This window comes from Drosophila sechellia, chromosome 3L, assembly GCF_004382195.2.
Source record: "Drosophila sechellia strain sech25 chromosome 3L, ASM438219v1, whole genome shotgun sequence".
NCBI classification, from domain to species: domain Eukaryota; kingdom Metazoa; phylum Arthropoda; class Insecta; order Diptera; family Drosophilidae; genus Drosophila; species Drosophila sechellia.
The window spans coordinates 1,022,387-1,042,557 of record NC_045951.1 but is presented as its reverse complement, the minus strand read 5'-3'; the positions used below and the strand labels follow the sequence as shown (position 1 = coordinate 1,042,557).

The 20,171-nt window shown below is 44.1% G+C and overlaps 1 protein-coding gene across 1 annotated transcript in view; it reads right to left on the bottom strand.

Annotated features, from left to right (window-relative positions):
* LOC6610251 (glucose transporter type 1) overlaps nucleotides 1–19,960 on the bottom strand; it is a 33,520-nt gene extending 13,560 nt beyond the window's left edge. The window contains 6 exon segments of the mRNA XM_032719983.1: nucleotides 19–184; nucleotides 5,438–5,600; nucleotides 5,790–5,909; nucleotides 7,293–7,451; nucleotides 12,142–12,431; nucleotides 19,652–19,960. Of these exon segments, the coding sequence (XP_032575874.1) occupies nucleotides 19–184; nucleotides 5,438–5,600; nucleotides 5,790–5,909; nucleotides 7,293–7,451; nucleotides 12,142–12,151 (618 nt within the window). The 5' untranslated portion in view covers nucleotides 12,152–12,431; nucleotides 19,652–19,960.
* Nucleotides 19,961–20,171: the final 211 nt, after the last annotated feature.

Sequence of the window (20,171 nt, the reverse complement as noted above, 5' to 3'; positions counted from 1 at the left end):
TCTGGACTCCCAACTCACCTCGGACACCTCGCTCTGGCAGCTCTCCACGGATTTGGTCAGCTCCTGGAGCTGGGTGCGGATTTCGCACAGGGCGACCGTCGTCTCCAGGTGTCGATCTCCCCGCTGCAGCTCATCGAGTTTCGCTGACAGATTCATGCTCATCACGCTAACTTGCTTTTGCAAACTGTGGGTCAGTGGAAGGGCAAAGGGTCAGAGCACAGGCGTCGAGTCAAAGGCCAAAGAGAATATCAAACAAAATGCATTTTAGTCGTGCGCCGGTCGGGAAATGCCTTCGAGTTCATTCCTTAAAGTACTTATTCCACTACGAGACTGAGACAGAGTTATTTAGCGTATACGTAATTTATTTCGCTCTGGCCCAGAGAAACGCAAATCGTGAACGAAACACAAACGCAAACAGAACGAAATTATTTATGACCGCTTGCATTAAAATTTACTGAGCTATGCAATTATTGAGGAATGAAGCAACATAAATTTTATGGGCCACGGCTCGAAGCCGAGGAGCAGAAACAAAAACCGAAACTGAAGCTGAAGCTGAAACTGAAACCGAACAGAAACGCACGCCAGTCGGCGTCGAGTTCCTTAGACACTCAGCTCCTTGGGCAGAAGTCCAAGAAAGGATTTCTGTGTTGGGCGGACCGAGAACAACAATAATAACCGAGCCAGGCCACTAAGTACATAAAAAGTAACTTAAAGTAAATTGTTGGCATATTTCGTTAAGGTTAAGGCAAGAGTAATGTACAATGCACGAGGATGGAAACTTGACGGCGTTATATATACACGCTAGTATTTATACTTAAGCTGCCTGAGCTCCGAACTCTGGCCCCATTTATTCCGCTCTTCTGCTGGCGGCAACTCTTTCGGAATCCATCCGGTGGATGGGTGGAAGGGGCGACCCTGCCAAAGTTGTAGTTTTAATCCTGTTTGTATCTGGTTCTGGCTCTTTGGAATGCATCAAATTTACATTTCCATCAACCGCAAAGGCTGTGAAAACAAATCGGACTCGCCCTTTGCTCTGTATCCAAAGTTGTGCAACTTAAAACAATGCCTATGAATGCGCTTTCTGACTAACTCAACCATATTGGAGATCTCTTAGGTTTCCCGAGATTTTAATGAATTAAACAACAGCTGTTTTGCACATTCAACCATCTTTGAAATCAAAATAAGCACACTATAAATTAGAAAAAATGTATTATAAACCTTATAGACTAGGTTTAGATATATATCGACTTTGCACTTTATGCTTTGTTTGTTTAGGGGGGAGGGGGGTGCCATCTAAATCGAATGGCAACAAAAGTGTTGGGGCGACAGTTGCCAGCGGATGGGTGGATATGCATGAATGGCGACCCATGCCGCCCACATTGCGCATACGACACGTGGGCCCTGCTTGAGTTGCCTGCGCATTATGTTAATGCAACGCCGAAGGAGGGCGTGGGCATTCTGCGGGAAGGCGGGGAAACGCTATCGTTAGTACTGTTATTGTTTTGCATTTCACGGACATTGTTGTGCCGAGCATAAAAGGATTATTTTATGCATACATCAGCCGGCGCAACCGAATCCGAAACAGAATCGAGAGCAAAACCAGAACCAGGACGAGATATTCGAGCGCATCCTGTGCAAGTTATTGTTCTCTGCGAAAACAATTACTGCCTGTGCGTGTGTGTGTGCTTGTCAGATGCAGGCATTTTCGGTTTTCGGTTTTGTACAAGGGATTTGTATACGTGAGTATTTAATAAATTTTCTGCCAATTTCTCCCCGGCTTGTGCATTCATTAAAAGCTGCAGCGTACGTGTCCCGCCGGCTGAAGGGATTCCAGGATTCAGCATTCTAGATTCTGGGGATTCGGGATTCCAAACGAGCTGTTCTTTTCGCTTTGAGCTTGTCAAAAAGCTGCGCTCAGTTTTAGGAATATCACATTTTTGACAAGACAAAAGCGGATTATCCTTTGGCAGGATTCCAATCACATTAACCCTCCGAAAGTCCGCAGCCAGAGTTCGCCATCCGTCAAGTCTCCAGACTCGCTTCACTTACAGCTAAAGTTCAGTTCAGATCTCAGTGCACACAATAAACTCAGCGAATAAATTAAAATCAAAATCGATTGTTCTCATACATCTCGCAAAGCTGTATGCAAGGTTAATCAATCAGTTCGAATTGGGGAAACGAGGGGAATCGAGGGGAATCAAGGGACATCGAAGGAAATCGAGGGAAATCGGGAAAACGGGGTGTTCAAACCAATTGGCATATAGGACATTCACCAAACGTTGCAAACACTTGTTTTTCGTTTTTGTGTCGACTCTCATAAACTTTTGCTGCACAGCCCGCGTTGCGTCGGCATTTGTAAATCAATTTGAATTTATTTGTACTCTTGTTGATTTCGATTTGCAAGGCAATATTTTATGATTGGCATGATTAACATTTTGTTTGGATTATGAAATTGTTTGAGTTCGCTTTCGGGAAAAGATATATGCAAAGCCAAAATGAACGAATGAACGGAAAACAAATGCTCTGTAGTATCTGGTTGTTACAGTTTTCACTCGGTTTTCGGTTAATTTTGGTGAAGGGACCGCTACGCCAATTAGTCTGGGTTCTGTTTGTGGCAAACTTTTAAACATCGACAAACATTAAACCATAAAAAGTGTACAGTACAGTAATTCATTGCAGCAACGAAACATTGGAACCGAAAACACAAACAACAAAAAACGGAGGCGGGACATTAAACGAGTTGAAAAATCCTGCAGATATTGTGTGACTGACTGGCTGACTGACTGACTGACTGAGTGATGCATTGGCAGGGGATTACGCACGAAAGGGGGTTTTTTGGGGTAAAGAGGTTAAGCTAATTATGAACTTGATGACATGCAGGGGCGGGAAGTGGCGGGTGGAGAATAAGAGCGAGCGCTGCTGAAGTGGCCAACCGCAGGCTGATTGACTGCCTGGCCAAAGGATGTTTGTCAATGGCTTTACATGCCAGCGCACGAGTGTGGGTGAGTGGGTGCGGGTGTGTATGTGTGTGTGTGGTGCGAACAGCGACTTAATGGCCCTCAAACACTTTTCGGCTTGTCATAAAAAACACAGCCTCCTGGCAACCGCACCGAGAAAAATAAATGAGTGCCCTACAAATCACACTTGTAGTCACTTATAAAGAGTTCTTAAAATATCCAATAATATAAAATATATGCCTAAATACACACACTATATTTTAGCTTTTACATTAATTGGCAATATTGCAGCACATTTTGATCCTACTTTATTTTAACGTTTTAGTATAGTAAATTACTCATTTTTCTGGCCATTTTTTTTCTCTCTGTACTGTTCTCGAGGGTTTTGTGAAGTGTTGCCAAAAAATGGGGGATTCACACCGACACCCACAAGCACACTTACAACGCTCTTCCTCTTTTTTTCCACCCTGATGATGAGCACGTTTCGGAAACTAAATTAATTTATTTGAACATAATTGAATTCTAATTGCAATCCATGCGAAAGGGGGCAGCAAAGTGACTGGATTTCGGGCAAATGTTCTAATAATTAACAAATCAATTTGAGGGGCTACGAGTGCCAAAATAGAGAGCAGTGCAAAATGCGGAGAAAAGGGTTATTATTATTGCAATACAATATGACGGGGGGAATAGAGCAAAAATATTTAGATTTCGTAATTGAAGTTAGTTGGTTGTAATTGCATACTCATTGAGTGGTGTGAATACCAGGCCACTTTGCGTGTGGCTTTTGTTGTTTTCGATGGTTGAGTTGTTGTTGTTATTGTTGTAGTTGTTGTTCATGGAGGTCATGGAGTTATTGTGGCAGTTTTAGTGGTTCAAAGGGCGTTCGGGAATTGGATGATAAAGAACACGTATAGACATTGTACAACATGTGAGGCAGGGAGTTTTGAATGCACGCGAGAAATGCATTTCGTCAAAATTGCAGATTCTCCATCCGTTTTGCATCGTTTGCGTTTGGCGAAATGCATTTCAGGCAATGCAGACATATTCACAGAAGGGGAAAATACATAGCACGCAAATACTAGGGATGCCAAATATGTCGATACTTCAGAATACACTTAAAACACTTGCAATTGATTTTGATCTGCTGCTATCTAATCTTTAATTTAATCTATGATATTTATTTGCTCTAAATATTGAATATATTTAAGGTATTTCTCTGTTCTTTATTAAAGTTGAAATCACTATTCCAAAATAGATGTTATATCGCAGGGAATCCCATTGTCCCATAGATTTGCCATCCCTAGTATGTACTCAAGTGATTGACAGGTAGTTTGGAAATCAAATTACAGACACATGTGCTCAATCACTCGGTGGTGACGTTTAAGCAAAGTAAATACGTTTCGATTGAATTGCAATTTTGTACAGCGCGTGACATAGCAACAAAGGCGGTCTGGTGAAAGCAAAATGGCAGCAAACGACAAACAAATGCTGCTAATTAACATTTTTTAATTAACGATGAGAAGCCATTTAAATGTACACGAACAGAGTTATTATAATCCTCGAATGGATGAATGGTTAATGAAACGAAAGAATAAAACGAAACGTGTGCTCTGCATACATGGCGGATGAGTGATGTTCGAATTGGTTTTAATCGCAGCGCGATCTGGTCGCTATTGTTATTGTTAATGTTAAAGTTAAATAATTTTTAGATTAACTCTACTGTTATGTACCTGGGTGGCATTGTGCCCATCATTTTGTTGGCTTTTCTTTGGACTCACTCCGTCGATAAATTGATTAGTTATAGTCTCTTTAACAATAATTATGTCTTTATAAAGTTGCTTTGCTCACAAAGTCTCTGCTCACTGCTCGCTTTTGCTCGCTTTTCTTTTCGGGGTTTGGTGAATGTCGTATGGCCGCGGTTGATTTGTGATATCGGGGTCTATATGTGATATCTTTTGTCGGGAAGGTTGCGCAACAAAAACAACACAACACAAAGGCCCTCAATGAATAATTGACAGTCTAAGGACACACGCAGGACACTTAACTGAACATAACTTGCGCAAATCTGTGAGGGAGGAGAACATTAAACATATACATTGCATATTTGCTCGTTAATATATCACACAGGCCACAGAAACGAAACCGAAAAAGGGATGAGCCCACCGCAGGGCACACAAATTAAAACGGAAATTAAAATTTATTTGCGCCCGAACTAAAAACACGTATCGTTCGTTATTTGTTTAATAAATTAAATAAACATGGCGCACACAAATAATTGCTGTTTATTTGTCTAACTGAAAGCGCATATTTATGGCCGGCCACCCAGTCCTCCGGTCGCACCAGAAAATTAATGGCCCATAATGAGCTCCTGGCCCCGAAGGCCACCGGGTCCATTACGAGGTCGGAACCTCTCGCCTGCCAGCGGATCGGAGGACTCTGTGCCCAGGACTCCCCCGATTCAGGATCCACTTTCTACGTACTCGAGCAGCAATTGGCGCAGTGTGGCCTCGTCCTCGCCATGACATCTCAACCTAGACTCGCGGTCTCGATCATCCCGACTCGAGTGGCGCTGCCTTTTGGGGGCGTAGCTGAAGGAGTGGCGATAGAACCTTCCGTTGTTTATGTTGGCTCCTCGATAGGCGTCTATGTGTTAGCCGGCGGAGTGACAGTGATGAAATAGCAGAATGGTTTTGGTTATATCTTATGATCTGGGGCGGGGTCAAGAGAATGTCCTGCATGGCGCCTATGAATATCCAATGCCAATCATGGATGCAGCTTCAGCTGCGACTAATGCAAGCTCCATGCAGGACTCTCCCGAAAAGGACTACCCACCTTCGGGTCGCAAACGCACGGGCGGTGAGGTCAGCTTGAGTTGTGTAGACGTTGTTGTGGGCGGAGTCTTACGTCGACCACCAAAAACATAATCGTAGGAATCTTCGCTCAAATTGGACACTGCCATTCGGGTGGGAAATTGTTTTAGAATTACAAATCGAGGGAATCAGAGTCTCTTTCTAGGGAGGGACAACAAACAAAGGACAACAGAGAGCGGCACAAACTTAACCGATATTAAACACAACGAACTCAAAAATAATACCACAAGCTGTTTGTTTCTTTTTTCGTTATCTCTTATACTCACTCTACACGTTTTATGCGATACACAAATATTGTTTAAAATAAGACAAACATTAAAATAAACATGGGAACCAAGGCAAATATTTCGATTGTCGAGATTTTGTCATTTTCATTTATCATTTGGTGGTTGTTGTAGTTTGTAGTTCATAGTTGTTGTTGTAGTTGTTGGTATTTATGGAGGAATAGAGAGAGCACAAAATGTGGCAGTTTGTTAGCTGGATTTCGGTTTTCACGTTGCACAGCGCACACAAAAAGGAAGCTAAAGGTGGTGGACACACAGGTAATTTTAGCGTTCAAAAATTGTTGCAAAGTGGCCGAGACAGCCATTACTCGCTTTTTGTTTTTTGGCATCGCTCTAATAAACAATTTCGTTAAAAAAAACACACACAGCAGCGTTGGAAACTACTTGAAAAATTCGAAACTTTGAAATCAACCGGGTTCTTGTGGCAACACAAACAAATCTGTTATTTTATTTAGTCAAAAAGTGGCAATACAAACGGCAAGCAAATATATAGAACTAGACAAAAAGAGAGAGATAGAGAGAGTGTGTGGGAGAGAGAGAGAAAGTCGGCTGCGATATATAGTAATGGGCGACTGTAGTAGGACTGATTGGTTTTTGAGATTTGACTGATTGATTGATTGATCGACTGAATGCTGCTGAAAATGCTAAACAAAAGTTTTGGGGCAAAATGCGGTTCTCGGTGGCGGTGTAGTTCGAGTGTAGCTAGTGGTGGTCGTACAGGGTTACACCTGTACAGGTGGACTATGAGTGTCGTGTGTTTCGAGTGGTGTGGTGGTCACGTGGAGCAGGCCGAGTGTATGCAGGTGTATGGTGTGTGGATGAATGAAAAATAAATCAACGAACCGACCAATCAAAGACCCAATCTACACACCAATCAAAGTTGCAATCAATTGGAAATGGCACAACAGAAAAGCAAAGAAAACCAAATCGGAAATTTTATACAAAAGGTGCAACAGTAACTTTTATAATGGGCGGAAAAAGCTACACAAAAACTCTGGCAAAAAAATGGAAATCAAACAAATAATGCCCAAACAAAAGGCCAAGAACTGCAGGCAAACAACGGGGAGAACAAACAAACACAAACACAAATTGGCGCACATATGTACAGCACCCAAATATGCAGAAAGTAATTCAAAAAATCTTGAAAAATATCGAAAAATCCCAAAATAATTGGCGGGCACCTGGAAACACGCTCAGTGGCTGGAGCACTTGGGTGGAACGCAGTGGCGGCGGTAGCGGGGGCAGCTGTCCAAACGGATCTTGGTCGTTCGAGATGGAAGACGTGGGCGGTGAGATCATCGAAAGGTCACCAATGGTCGCCATGTCATTATTCTGGCCAGCTAGAATCGTTCGTGTGTTCGATGCGGGGAAAATAGAAGAATAGCAAGCCGTTAGATGGATAAAAGATACTTATTTTAAGGTACATTATAATGTCACATGTCTCCTCAATTGATTTTTCCCACCAAGGCTGGAGACTCAATAAATGGGCATTCGAGTTTGGAGCACCCCACCCCAGTTTTGCCCAGTGCAGCTGCAATGAATAAGAGTTCCGCAGGACTCGTTCAGATTCGAAGTGGAGCATGCAAAGGCTTTTAATTTTGTCCCGCACGTGGCAGGTTGGCCACAAACAGCGGCAAAAGAAACGGGCAAGGAAAGCTGAAGGCAAAGGAAACTGCGGAGCAAAGCCAGGTAGCGCAAAGTAAAAGGTGTGCGGCGCCATATTTCGCACATAAATTGTATGCCAGCTCCGCAACCCCGGACCAAGGACCAAGGAACAGGGAACCAGGATGGCGGATGAGAGAACAAGGACGAAGGACTGCGGACTGCGGACTACGGACTACGGAGGAGGCTGCACGAGATGGCGTCGCATGCATGGATGCATACGCAAAGCATTTACGCCAACGCCTCGCCAGTCACGGACCCGAGAAAAGGAAAAGGACCCCGCCCATATATACATCTCTTTATACAAATACAACACCTTACGTGGGCGGGCGATCCGCAGGATTTGGTCAGGCTGCGTGCCTCCGCATAAAATAGATTTCCGTTTTGATTCCCTGGCAGCGAAAGAATCGAGCGAGTACCGCGGAATGCAGAGATATATCCGGTTACCCTACAGGAAAAGCTAACTTGTTTATATAATTTACGAAAAGGAATCGAACTGTGTTGGCAGCGTAACTGAATCTTTTGTACACAAATTGCTCGCTTAATTCCCTTACATTTCACTGTCTTCTTGGACATTGGCAAAATTCAACTTGCAGTTCGTACAAGGCTTCCCCGCAAAAGGATCAATTAGGGCTCAATGGCAGGAAATTCACCCTGCCTGCGAAACCCAACACAGTTTTCCCCCTTTTCCGTAGTGCACGCTTTTTTCTCCATCCTTTCCAACTACTTTTTTCGCATTGGCCATATGTAAACCTTTGCAGGACTTAAAAAATGCCTCGTTGGCTGCGATAAATGTGCCCCTGGCTTCTCGTTGTTGTGGTTTTGCCTTAGGAACACCACTTCGTCCTTACACACACCCAACCACCCACTTGAGTCCACACACACACACACACCGCAGTGTGCATACAACAACAGCAACACGTGCTGCTTTTTCTACGGTTCGGTATTTTGAATTTTTATTATTTGCAATTTGCGTTAATGTTGTGGAAAAAAGCATGTGGCTGTTATGGCTTTGGCTTTAGCTCATGTCCTTCCCCCCTCTGCTACCAACTGCTTCTCCCCCCCTGCCCAGGACCCCTTTCTTGGCATATTGAATGGCCATTTGTGTCACACACAAGCACACACTTGCGTACACACGCACACACTAATGACCTTTTCATGGCCGCTCCATCCAGCGGATGAATGCAAGAAATGTGGGCAAATTATGGGCCGATTCAGATGGCGGACGATCCTCCGTCCTTTATCCCTTCCTCGTTATTGACAAAATGATTTGTAAACATTTTGCGCATCATTAGTTGGCACTGCTCGCAAGATATGGCTGCATTGCCCCCATTTTCCACTGGCATTTAACCGATTAAAATCGTGCATGCATGTTTCCTCGAGGGGTCGGGGGAGTCCCAGAAACAGGGCAAAAAAAAGAGGATTTATAACCACTGTACTCTTTATTTTAAATTTCAAAATATATATGCTCGATCTTGAGTAATTGTGCCAATAAGATATGTTCTCTGATACAAAACTGTTGCCCTTGTAAGTCATATTTATTCCGAAGACAGCTTAATTTGGGAGGAACTAATTTATGGCTACTTCAAGTTTTCAACTAATGAGCGATTTCTCTCTCTGTGACCGCCTTGCACCTGCACCTTAATGTTAAACTCTTTGCTGACACCGCAAAAAGAGGCAAAATAAAAGTAAACTGCTTCCGGCTTCAATTGCATCAATGGAAATGGAAGGCAGACGCAGGGAAGGAATGAAGTTGCCCTCCGAGGAGTGGGCATGGAAACGAGAGGGCAAAGGTGGAGGGAGGCCGGGCAAATATTTGCTTAAATTTGTGCTGAGGTTAAGCTTTTTGTTTGCCTTGCCTTTGCGGAGGCTCTCGGCAGAGCCAAAGCAAAGTTGATGACATCCAGTGGCCTCCGCCGCAGTCTGGGGCAGTTGCATCCATGTCCTGCGTCCTGCATCCTGTCCCCTGACATAGAAAAATAGTTGTGGAGCACGGCCCAGGCGAATGCGGAGGGCAGTAGCTGCGTTTTGACTGCATGCCAAGGCTGATACTCCACTGACGATGCTGATGACGCAAGCAGTCAGCCATGCGAATGTGTGTTTGTCTGGGCATTGAGCAGTTATTCATGGGCGCGGAGAGGGCGTAAGTGCAGACCGCCTTCATACACGGAAAAATATCACAAATTTCACATACTAGTAGCATACACATGTATGCAACACACACATAACCTGCCAGAGTCCAAACTTTATGGCCAATCAAGATGAAAGCTGATAGAGTCAACGGCAAAAGTTATTAGCCAGGGTGCCACAGAAGATTATGGTTTGGGCTTCAAACATTGCCATAGAACATAGAAAAGAGCCTCCTGAAATGGAAATGGCTCCCAGTTTTTTTGTGCGGTGCACCAACTTGGAGGCCTGGTCACTGACAAAAGTTGCCTGCAGTCCGCAGCATGGACTGTTCTGGCAGCTATGACAAGTGGCCTCCAACTGGGCGGCCCAGGGCTCGTCCTGCCCATCGGGAGTAATCGGGCATTATGCCATCCTTGCGGCATAATTCTAGGCTGGCCACGATAATTGATACCCTTTGTCAGCTCTCGACGGCAAATCAAATTAGCGAACAGAATCGAAAACTTATTTATGCATGAGAGGCCGCTAATCATTTTTCGAGAGGGGAGTAATTTAAAATTCAATTAACGAGCCGCACAAACCAAAGGGGGCTTCCTGCCCACTTCCCTGATTTATAGACAGATAGATATCCTTCTGTTCGGAGACGTTATCATGTACGAGTCCAATGATAAAAAGCCTTTTAACTCGGCTTCTTGGGGGGCTTTTGTCTTAAGCGATTTGTCTACTAAATACATGATTGATTAAATGAAACGCACACACCTGCAACCGCAGATAGAATGCATGCTGTTGTTGTTGTGTGTTCATTAATAGGCTTTTGTCTCTGCTCACCGCAAAAATTATTGCTGCTCAAATGCACTTGAATGTGGCATTGTTTCGCCCTCTCCCCGATTGAAGTGCCTGCAGCTCAGACCGCAAAATCCTTAAATGCTGCATTAATGGCCATACGCACACACGTACAGGACACACAGACTGCCACACGGAAAGCCCTTGGCCAAGGATCGGGTAAGCCGAGAGACCTCACTGCTGCCCAGTCCACGCCCAGTCGGCTCGCAGCCCCTCCAGCCCCTGCAGCCCCTCGATGATATCACAAATTAAATACACTTGCACGTTTGCTTAACTCGAAATTCAACAAATATTGAAAGGGCGGCGGAATGGGGCGTGGCAGCTGCAGAATAGCTGTGGATAGCTGTGTAAGCACGTGTCTGGGTCGAGCACTTGACAATCAGCACTCACAACAGCCGGCAGTCGACGGCACTGGCGAAAAGGGATAGAACGGCGAAGGATTCTACTTCCCAACAGTGGAGCACACAGTGCAAATATTGTTTCCATAAGTTCTCAGGCGAGTTGAAAAAATTCTAAAATCTTTGCAGACTTGTAGCCAGAAGAGTCTAGTTATGAAAATATAAAGCTGCCTACTTTTAGGCATATTATTTTTCTTCAAAGGACACTTGGCATACTCTTGAGCATAGATGCATATTCAAAGAAATCAGCAGATATTTCTATATTCAAAGAAAAGATAGCAAAGCAAAGATTCATTTGAAATATTGATGATTAGTGGTAATCGCCAGGATACTCAGTGGCCCACCGTTCGGCAGATGGGCCTCCAGCTTGTCTTGGCTGTTGGCTTTTGGGATGCCGACGCCGCCATTGTCATTGCTTGTTGCTCTCGCAGATTCGCCGCAACCCGCATCCCTGGGCTGGCTGGGAATCTACGAGGAATATTGACATTGCGGGCAGCTGTTAATACAAGGCAAACTCTCGATTTTCGGCTTCTATCTATCCATCCGTAGCTGTTGTTTTCGTTATTCCCGACCGGAGTTTGCACGTATTATGGCATGTGTTTATTTGTCAACATGCCGCAGTTCCACTGCTCCCCAGGAGCACTCACCATCATTATACGGCTCTCTTAAAGCGGCATAACTGTTGCAGCACACACGGCGTATGATTAATTTGGCCGCCTGCAATCCATCAATGCACGAGTTTGGGACCATAACGCTTCACGCGGCAGTTTAAGCATAACGATCTGACATTTTTCACATTATTAAAATCACTTGCGAACGAAGAGTGACGAGCGCGGAAAAGTTTAATGGATAAAATATCACGCATACGCGACGTATGCCTCGTTAAGAATGATGTTCGCCATAAGTGCAAACCATTTCCTTATAATTTTTACTGCAGTATCGGGCCATGATGTATGGCGTATTCAGGGGATAAAAGGAAGCCAAATAAAGCGAAACTTACCGGTGCACATAGGAAAGCCATTTCGTTGCCAGTGCCGTGAGAGAAATGTGAATTATCCTACGCTTCTTCGGTTGCTGACTAAAGAACTTTCGGACTCGGATTCAAAATCCTCCGCAGTCAAATCCAATTCTCGACCGACGTGTCTTCCCAGCTTCCTTTTCTGGCACAGCTGCTGGTGGATTGCGCCTTTTTGCCTTCCTGGCAAATGATAAAAACTGGCGACGCACTGCTAGAAAATATGCATTTTTAATGCCATAAGTCAGTTTTGTCGTTTGCCGAGCACCGGAGAGCTGCAAAGGAGGAAAAAAGAGAAATAGGTGAGTCAGAAGTGCGCGAATGGGGCCAGCAGCCTGCAGCTTTGCAACTTGGAGTTTACTTTCAAAGGGGACTGTGCATTCCTAGCACTAATCACCTGATTCCATTAGCACACCAGCTTTAATATTTGCTTTTAGCCAAAGTTGCTTTCTTTATTGAAACAATAATGCCTTAAAAACTACTACCAAAGTGCTTTGTAACTTTCCACGTTTCCAGAAGTTAATTGTACTAACAACTGACTGAAAATAAGTACTCATATTAAGCAGAACCAAGTTTTGATCAGTGGTTAATTCTCTCTCGGGTTAAAGGATTTTGACGAATTAATTTGCAATGTTATCCTTAAGCTTTAAGCAACTGGCTGTCATGCCAAGCGGCAAAATCACAGAACCGCATTTAAATTAATGCTGTCAGCACATCAGTGGGGGAACTTCGTCCTCGATCCCTCCCACATCGCCATCCCCACCCATTTCCGCACAGGTGTACGTACGGCTGCCAACTGGCAAAAGTCAAATTAAATTCTATTTTTAGGCGCCCAAATGCTGGTGAACCCGTCCGCTTCTCGTTTCCCATTTTCCATTTCCCATTTTCCATTTTGCCCCGCCGCAGCTCTGTTAATTACTCCATGAATTTGATAGTTTTCCATCAGTGCGGATCACACACGGGCCTGACGATAATAATGATGATGATTATGTGGAAAATGAATATGCAAATGGGGGAAAACCGTGCGAACCGAGTGTTCTGGCGAGCGGGGTTGCAAGAGAAGAGCTCTTGAGTATATCGAATTCGGGCTGTGGCCCCAGAGTTATGATACCAATTAGAAGCCGGTTATCTGGCATCGAGCAAAGCAGCGATTTGGGATGAATCCGCTGAGCAAGCTGAAGCACAGACCGAACAAGGAAAATCTCTGCCAGTCGAAATGAGCTGAAAAATGCGTTGGCGGAAGGCGAAACAGCCTTCACTAAATGCGAGTGCACTGGTGCAACATTTTAGGCAATTTTAAAAACAGCTTTCCTTTAAATTTAAGATGAGATGCTGTTTACTTAATAGGAACATCAATCTGCATAGTTTCTAAATTGAGTAAAATTTGAGAAAAAGTAAAAACTGCAGTGCTATTTAGTGTTTCTATGCGCGTAAATCAGAGAGCCTTAAGTTCGCTCTGCATCCCGGCTAATGATGCGCATGATGCGGCGGCATTGTCCTCGTGCTTGAGCCCCATTTCACCGCCCATTTCCCCGCCCATTTCCCCGCCCATGTCAGGGAAATCAACTTTACTTCATCAGCGTCTGCATCTGCATCTTCATCTGCAGGACTGCGTTGCCCCGGCCGTATAGCACACTCAAAGCTGGCTGGGCTTAGCTGACTTGACTTGGCTGGATGAATAGATGGCCTCCAACTGAGCGCTGCACCGCATGAAATTAAAATATTAATCGCAGCTATGCATTAAAGCCGCTTTTAGCTTCTAGCTTTTCCTGCCGCCTGCCGCCCGTCGCACTTCCTTTGTTGCAATGTGTTTATTGTGAGTTTTATTTATTGCTCTGCGGTCGTGGCGGTTATTAAAATTGCCCCTGGCAATTTGTAATCATTTGGCATATCGCTAATCCCCCTCCCCGGAAAGTCGCCGCCCCCCTCCCATCCATCTACCACTCGCTTTTACTTTCACCGCTTTCGCTTTGCACACTTTTGGGCGCCCATTTGACGGGCGGCTGACAAAAGTCAGTGAAATTCTACCCAAACTAATACCCGTGCACTTATGCAAATCTCACACAGACACTCCAGCGAAAGAGACGGCAGGCGGGCAGAGAGAGAGAGAGGCGAGATAGTGGCGAAGAAAGAGACGGCACTGTCATTTGCACATTTAACATCCTTGCAGTCCTGCCTTGCCATCTCCCTCTCGCTCCGCCGTAGTTGTAGTCCTGGCTAAATTTGAGTGGCCACTTGACTAAATTAATATGACACTGCAGGAAGTGCAAGTGGGCAGTGGGCAATGGGCAGGACTCCCCATCGCCCCTCGCCACACGCAGTTATCTGCCGCTGGTCCTGACTTTCGGCCAACAGTATGAATAATCATGACGTCTAAGTACTGCACCTGATTTGCACATAGAAACATTGAAGCCGGAATAGCTGCCGGCACACTTTTTGCACAGTGCACTTTCCGCTGCTGCAGGCTGCTGCCTCAACCAATAAGCTCTATTCAACGTTGCAGAGAGCGCACATCCTTTTGCTAGATTTGCGTCCAATAATTTGCGAAGGCAATTTCCACCTTCCAGAAGTATTCATTGGCACATGTGGCCCGTCGTCTTGGGCTGTCAATTGCCTTAAATGCAATTTAATTTTCCACCTGATGATGTCCTGTGTGTGAGGCCTTTGCACTCACGTGTCCTTTCCTATCACAACAAAAGTACCAACAGGAAAACCTCTTTGCCAAGAAGAAGAAAATGAGAAAATCCCAGCTGGATTGTCGCCATTGCAAGCTCACACTTTTTCTTTCGCCCAGCCTGCGTCCTTCGTTTTCGTCCTTTTGCCACCCACTGCGCCAGCGCCCAGCCTCCATTCAAGTTACCAGGTCCTTTGCCTGGTCCTCTTCCCTGGCCATGTCGCTGTCACACTTGGCTCGCAGTTTTGTGGCCAGGCCAGGGCTATGAAAATAACCATAAGGCAATTGCCCGGGCGGGCAACACGGTATCCTTCCCCTTTCAGGATCCGCAGCCCCATTCCATTGCGGTGGCACTCATAAGCCTTGAATGGTAAATGTCAAAGTTACTCCTTAGCGTAACATTCGACACATCGGGCGTTGAGGTGTGAGTGCGTCCCTGAGAGTGTGTGTGTGTGTGTGTGTGGGTGTGCGTGGGTACGTACACTGCGGTCAAACTCAAGAAAGCTTTTTATCATTCACTTTTTGATACGATATCTGAAGATTCTGATAAATAACTATCTTGTACTAATGCTTTCCTGCCTTGCAAGATTGAGACCCATTTAATTCCATTTATCTCCCATTTTTCGCAGTGCACGTGGGGTTCCAGCTTGATTCTGTGCCCAGCCTGGATTACATTACACTAAGTTCTGTGCAAACACAGTTGGCGCAGTTCATTAACATGTTACATGGAGTTCAGTCGGTCTGGGGACTCGACTCGGTTCCACTTCGGATTTGGGATAGAGGACGCAGGATGAAGGATGTGGGATGTAGGATGCTCTTTGGGTCTGTGTTTGTCTGCGCAAATGTATGCGTAAGCACAATATGCCAGCCTATCTGGCTTTCTCAGTGTGTTTCTGCGAATGTGTGGGTGTGGAGCAGCCCTTATGCCTTATGCTATATGCTGTATGCCGCATGCGAATGTGTGTGTGCTGTAGCTGTATGCTTTATGCTTTCTGCTTTCTTTCCCATTTTCCCGATGCGGAAGTGTTGCCCCAGCAGCAGCAGGCCCCTCCACTTGCCACTTGAAAGTGGAAAGCGGCTCAAAGGCCGTGGAACGCCCAGTTTTGGAGTGTGTGTTTTAGTCTAAGCTGTGCATTTAAATGTAAAGCATAAATAATTAACAGACCTCAGAGCCGGGCTCACGAATGCAACTCGAAGGGCGGAACCTCTTCTCCTAATTAGGCGTTGGGGTTTCTAGATCACCATCAGCTCTATTCTCCAGTTAATTTGCAGTTTTAATGCGTTCTGCACTTGTGGCCAGTTGTGTGTGGGGCTAAACTTTTAACCGAAATAAGGCAGCCAAGCCAAATTCATCCATCCACCCCAGCCACAGCCCCATTGGAGCCCCTTTTTAGATCCTGTCCCTGGGAACCTTGCAGCCAGCAGCCGTTGCATACTTTGCGGCGCAAACAAAACCAATCCCCAGTAGCCGCAGACCGGCTACGCCCCCTCACCATATATGTTGCACGTCAATGAGTCCCGAAACAAAACCCCAAAAACAACTCACACACACAACAGTCAGCCACACACTCAGACAAGGATATAAATGTGCACAGGGAGAAATAACTCCAAAAAGGATAGTAAGGAACACCGAACTATTAGGCCTACATATTTCGTATAATATAATGAATGTTATGCTTATTTAAACACTGAACTGAATATATATATATTTTTGAAAATGCAATAGGAAATGTTCCTATTTTCTATCTGCATCGTTGCAGGACAGGCCTTTAAACTCGCAGCAATTCGTTTTAATGAATCCATCTGCATCCACATGCACAGCCAGATCCACATTCACATCCTCGTTCTCGTCCTCATACTCATCCTCGTCCCTCATGCAGGCCACAGGATGCAGTGGGAAATGGAGGAGCAGGATGTGGGATGCGGAGGCTCGGAGTGGTTGCATCTCTGGCCGGAGAGGAACTGATTGTATCAACTTCCTAAGTGGATTTTGCAGTTCAACTGGCTTTAAGCTCTTGGCCGCAGGTAATTTCGTATGAATGAAAAGCAAAAGTCTGCCCCGTTTTCCCATTTCCCATTTCCCAGTTTTCGGATTCGTATTCTGCTGTGTTTCTAGCGCTGCTGCAGTTTGTTTTGTTGCCCGACGACAATGACTTCAGCCTGAAGTCCTCACTCCAAATTCTGTGGGCAAATACAGTGGAATCTCGGAATAAATAACCCACACCAAAACTAAATGTAAATCTAAATCTGAAAAATGTGTATGTATGATAAGGGAATAACCTACACTTGAACTACCCATCTTCGATAAGTTGAATATTTTTAGTATATAATGCGGATTTCTAGTCCTTCTCACTACAGTGTCCACTGTAACTTTACATATGAGCAGCTAGCAATTCCTGGAGGGGTTAGAGGACCTAACTACCCGAATCTCCCCGAGCGTCAAATCACTGACATTTCATGCCATTTTGAGGTTTTCTGGTCGCGAGCTTCGCTGTCCTTGCCTTCGTCCTTTTCACTCCGACTTTGCAGCCTTCTTTTCGCCTCTGTAGTGACATTGTCTTTTAATAAACATTCAAACCCATGGACGAGGAGGGTAGAAGGAGAAAAGGTCCTGGGAATCCGCCGACACAATCCTCCTTGGTTCCGTTATGATTTTTGTTTGCCTGTCGAAACTTTGCTCGCTTTCTCAACTGCTTCTATATGCGACTTTTCCTGCTGTGGCTTTTCGCACTCATGAATTTTTGAGCGGCATCTCTGCAGTTGCCAGAAAACAGCAACTAACACCAAGTCCCCAGCCTTTCCCGCTCTTGCGCTTTTCCACTTTTCAACCCGCCTTCGCTTTGTCCGGAAAACTTGAAATAGTTTCAATGCAATTTTCATGATTCGATGTTTGGAGGAAACTGCTGCAGTTTGGCTCCTCTTCACCTCAGCAGGTGTGCCACAAGCCAGAAGCGAGGAAATTGCTCTAAACTGGCAGAAAATATAATACCATAATCGGCAAGTGGCTTGACAATTTTGAAAGCCAATCAGTTATGGTCTCGATGTATATTTTTGAATAAACTCACAACTGCCATCGAAATGTATTCCAATTTGGAGAATCCAACTGAATACTAGTTATCTTATCACAATATGTGATTCTATTATATAAAACACAACTCCCTATTCTCTCGGTGTAGAAGTGATATCTAGCTATCCTCTTCTTAGATGCGTATCGAGGCACTCTGAATACCCGAATGGGGTTTCCAGAAGTGAAAACATTGTCAAACTCCCAGAGTTCCCTGAGCCAATCAATCCGCACTTTTAATGGGAATCCGATGCAGTTCATAAAATTCTAACCGCCTTCTGGAAATTCTGTGCCAGAATCCGCAACCGACTTCTGTTTATCAATTTTCAGACATTTCACATTTGCCCGTCATCGAATTTCAATTCATAACTCATTAAAAATGGAGCGCATACAGACATCAATGTTTTTTCTGGCCATTTAAACCACTCGAAAATATCGCATAATAAAGTTGAGTAAAAAATGTGCAGGCAATTGTTCTGATAGATTCACCAATAAATTGGATGGCATTTGTTTAGTCGCGTGGAAGGGCCATAAAAATCATAAACATCCGAAAGGTGGCAAAAACAGGTACAATAAATATTGGTCATGATAAACATTAACAAATTTGGAAAACCCGAAAATTAACGAGCAATGGTCAGAGTTAAGATAGGCTTTTATAAATTTCATAATTAAAATTCCGATTTCACTTCGTTACTTATGTGCAAATCCAACAAGAATGAGATTAACTTTTTGCATGTCATGTTAAATCAATAATTTTCCTATCTGCACTTATTATCATGATATTTCTATTTTTGGAGTCCATTTCAAGTGCAGCTAGTCAAAAATTATCTATTAAATCCAGAAAAACAATCAAAGGTACATATATTGATTTTATGATGCAATTTTGTGAAAGTGAGATAATATAATTTAAAAGTACGTTGTTAAAGAAACACTTGGCATTGATGTGATAACACCTTAGAAAATAAACCACAATTAACCGCAATCTGTAATTGTATTTGCCTTCCGCAAACAAAAACCACTCGGCATCAAGGCAAACTTTGTCATTAATAAAGTTTATGTTTGTAGCTTGGGAGATTGAATTTGTACATGATATCAACTATTTTGTGTATAAGATTCCCTTCACAAGAAACATATAAATATTTAAAGGAATATGCCGATTTTTAAGTTTAAGCGCATAAACATGAGTGTCAATTACCGTGACGCGTGATTTGTAATGATTTATTTTTTAAAGTTGCTTCAACAGAATGTTTTTTGTGTTTAACCGGTTGTATGTGTTACCCGATATTTACTGTAATCGCATCCGATTTATACGAGCAAAAAACCAATGAAAAAAAGAGTAATGACAAGCAACGTTGAAGTTTGTGCTTGTTGTTTTTGCTGTCTCTCTGTTTGCACAATTCAATTCATCTTTTTTTTTGCCGGTCGACGAAGGTTTTTAATTGAGTTGAGTTGTTGTTGTTGTTATTGTTGTTGCTGCTGCAGCATCGTGATTTTCGTTGTAAAATTAAATGGAAATGCAATTGTTTTTAAACGCGCAAACTTGCTGCAATATTCGTTTATTGCTTTATCTCGTCGAGTTCTTTCAACTTTACCGCTTTCTCTGTCCCTGTCTCCTTCGCTGTCTGTCCCCCTCGCACTCGCACTTGCTCTTGTGACATGTTATTGCCACTTGTCGGAGTGAAAGAGATATGTCGTGCGGCAGAGGGAGGCAGATGAATTAAGATTAAAGACATATTCCCCCCGAGCTATCGGCTTACCTCTTATGTGCCTCACTGCTTTCTCAAATTAATTTATGTCTTGAAATAAAGCGGTAGCGGTAGCCCCTAATTATTTATTGATACAAGTGATTGGCCAAAAAAAGAACGGAGACCTTGTACGGTACCAGCGCACTTGAGATAGAGTCGATTAGCACTACGCGACTGATAACAAAGATGGGAAGGAACTACGACTGCACCAAACACAACACTAATTGGAAATGTTTACACCTAGACGAAAAATAAACCCGAAACGCGCCGCATGAAGTTGGAAATGACTGACGGCGGCAAAGTTCCAGATGAAACTGAGCGTTTGGCTGAAGAAAAGTGGAGAATCAATGGCGCGGAGAGTGCGAACGGAAGAGAGTGGGAGACTGGGAGAGCGTAAGCCGGAGAGTCATTAAACCGTAAAACCTGTTGGTGATATGCTTACTGGCAGAGTGAGCGGTTAAAACAATGCGAAGTTTACGGAAGAGGGAAAGCAATAGCGGTGTCGGAGAGCAGAAGGAAGAGAGTTCCAGGC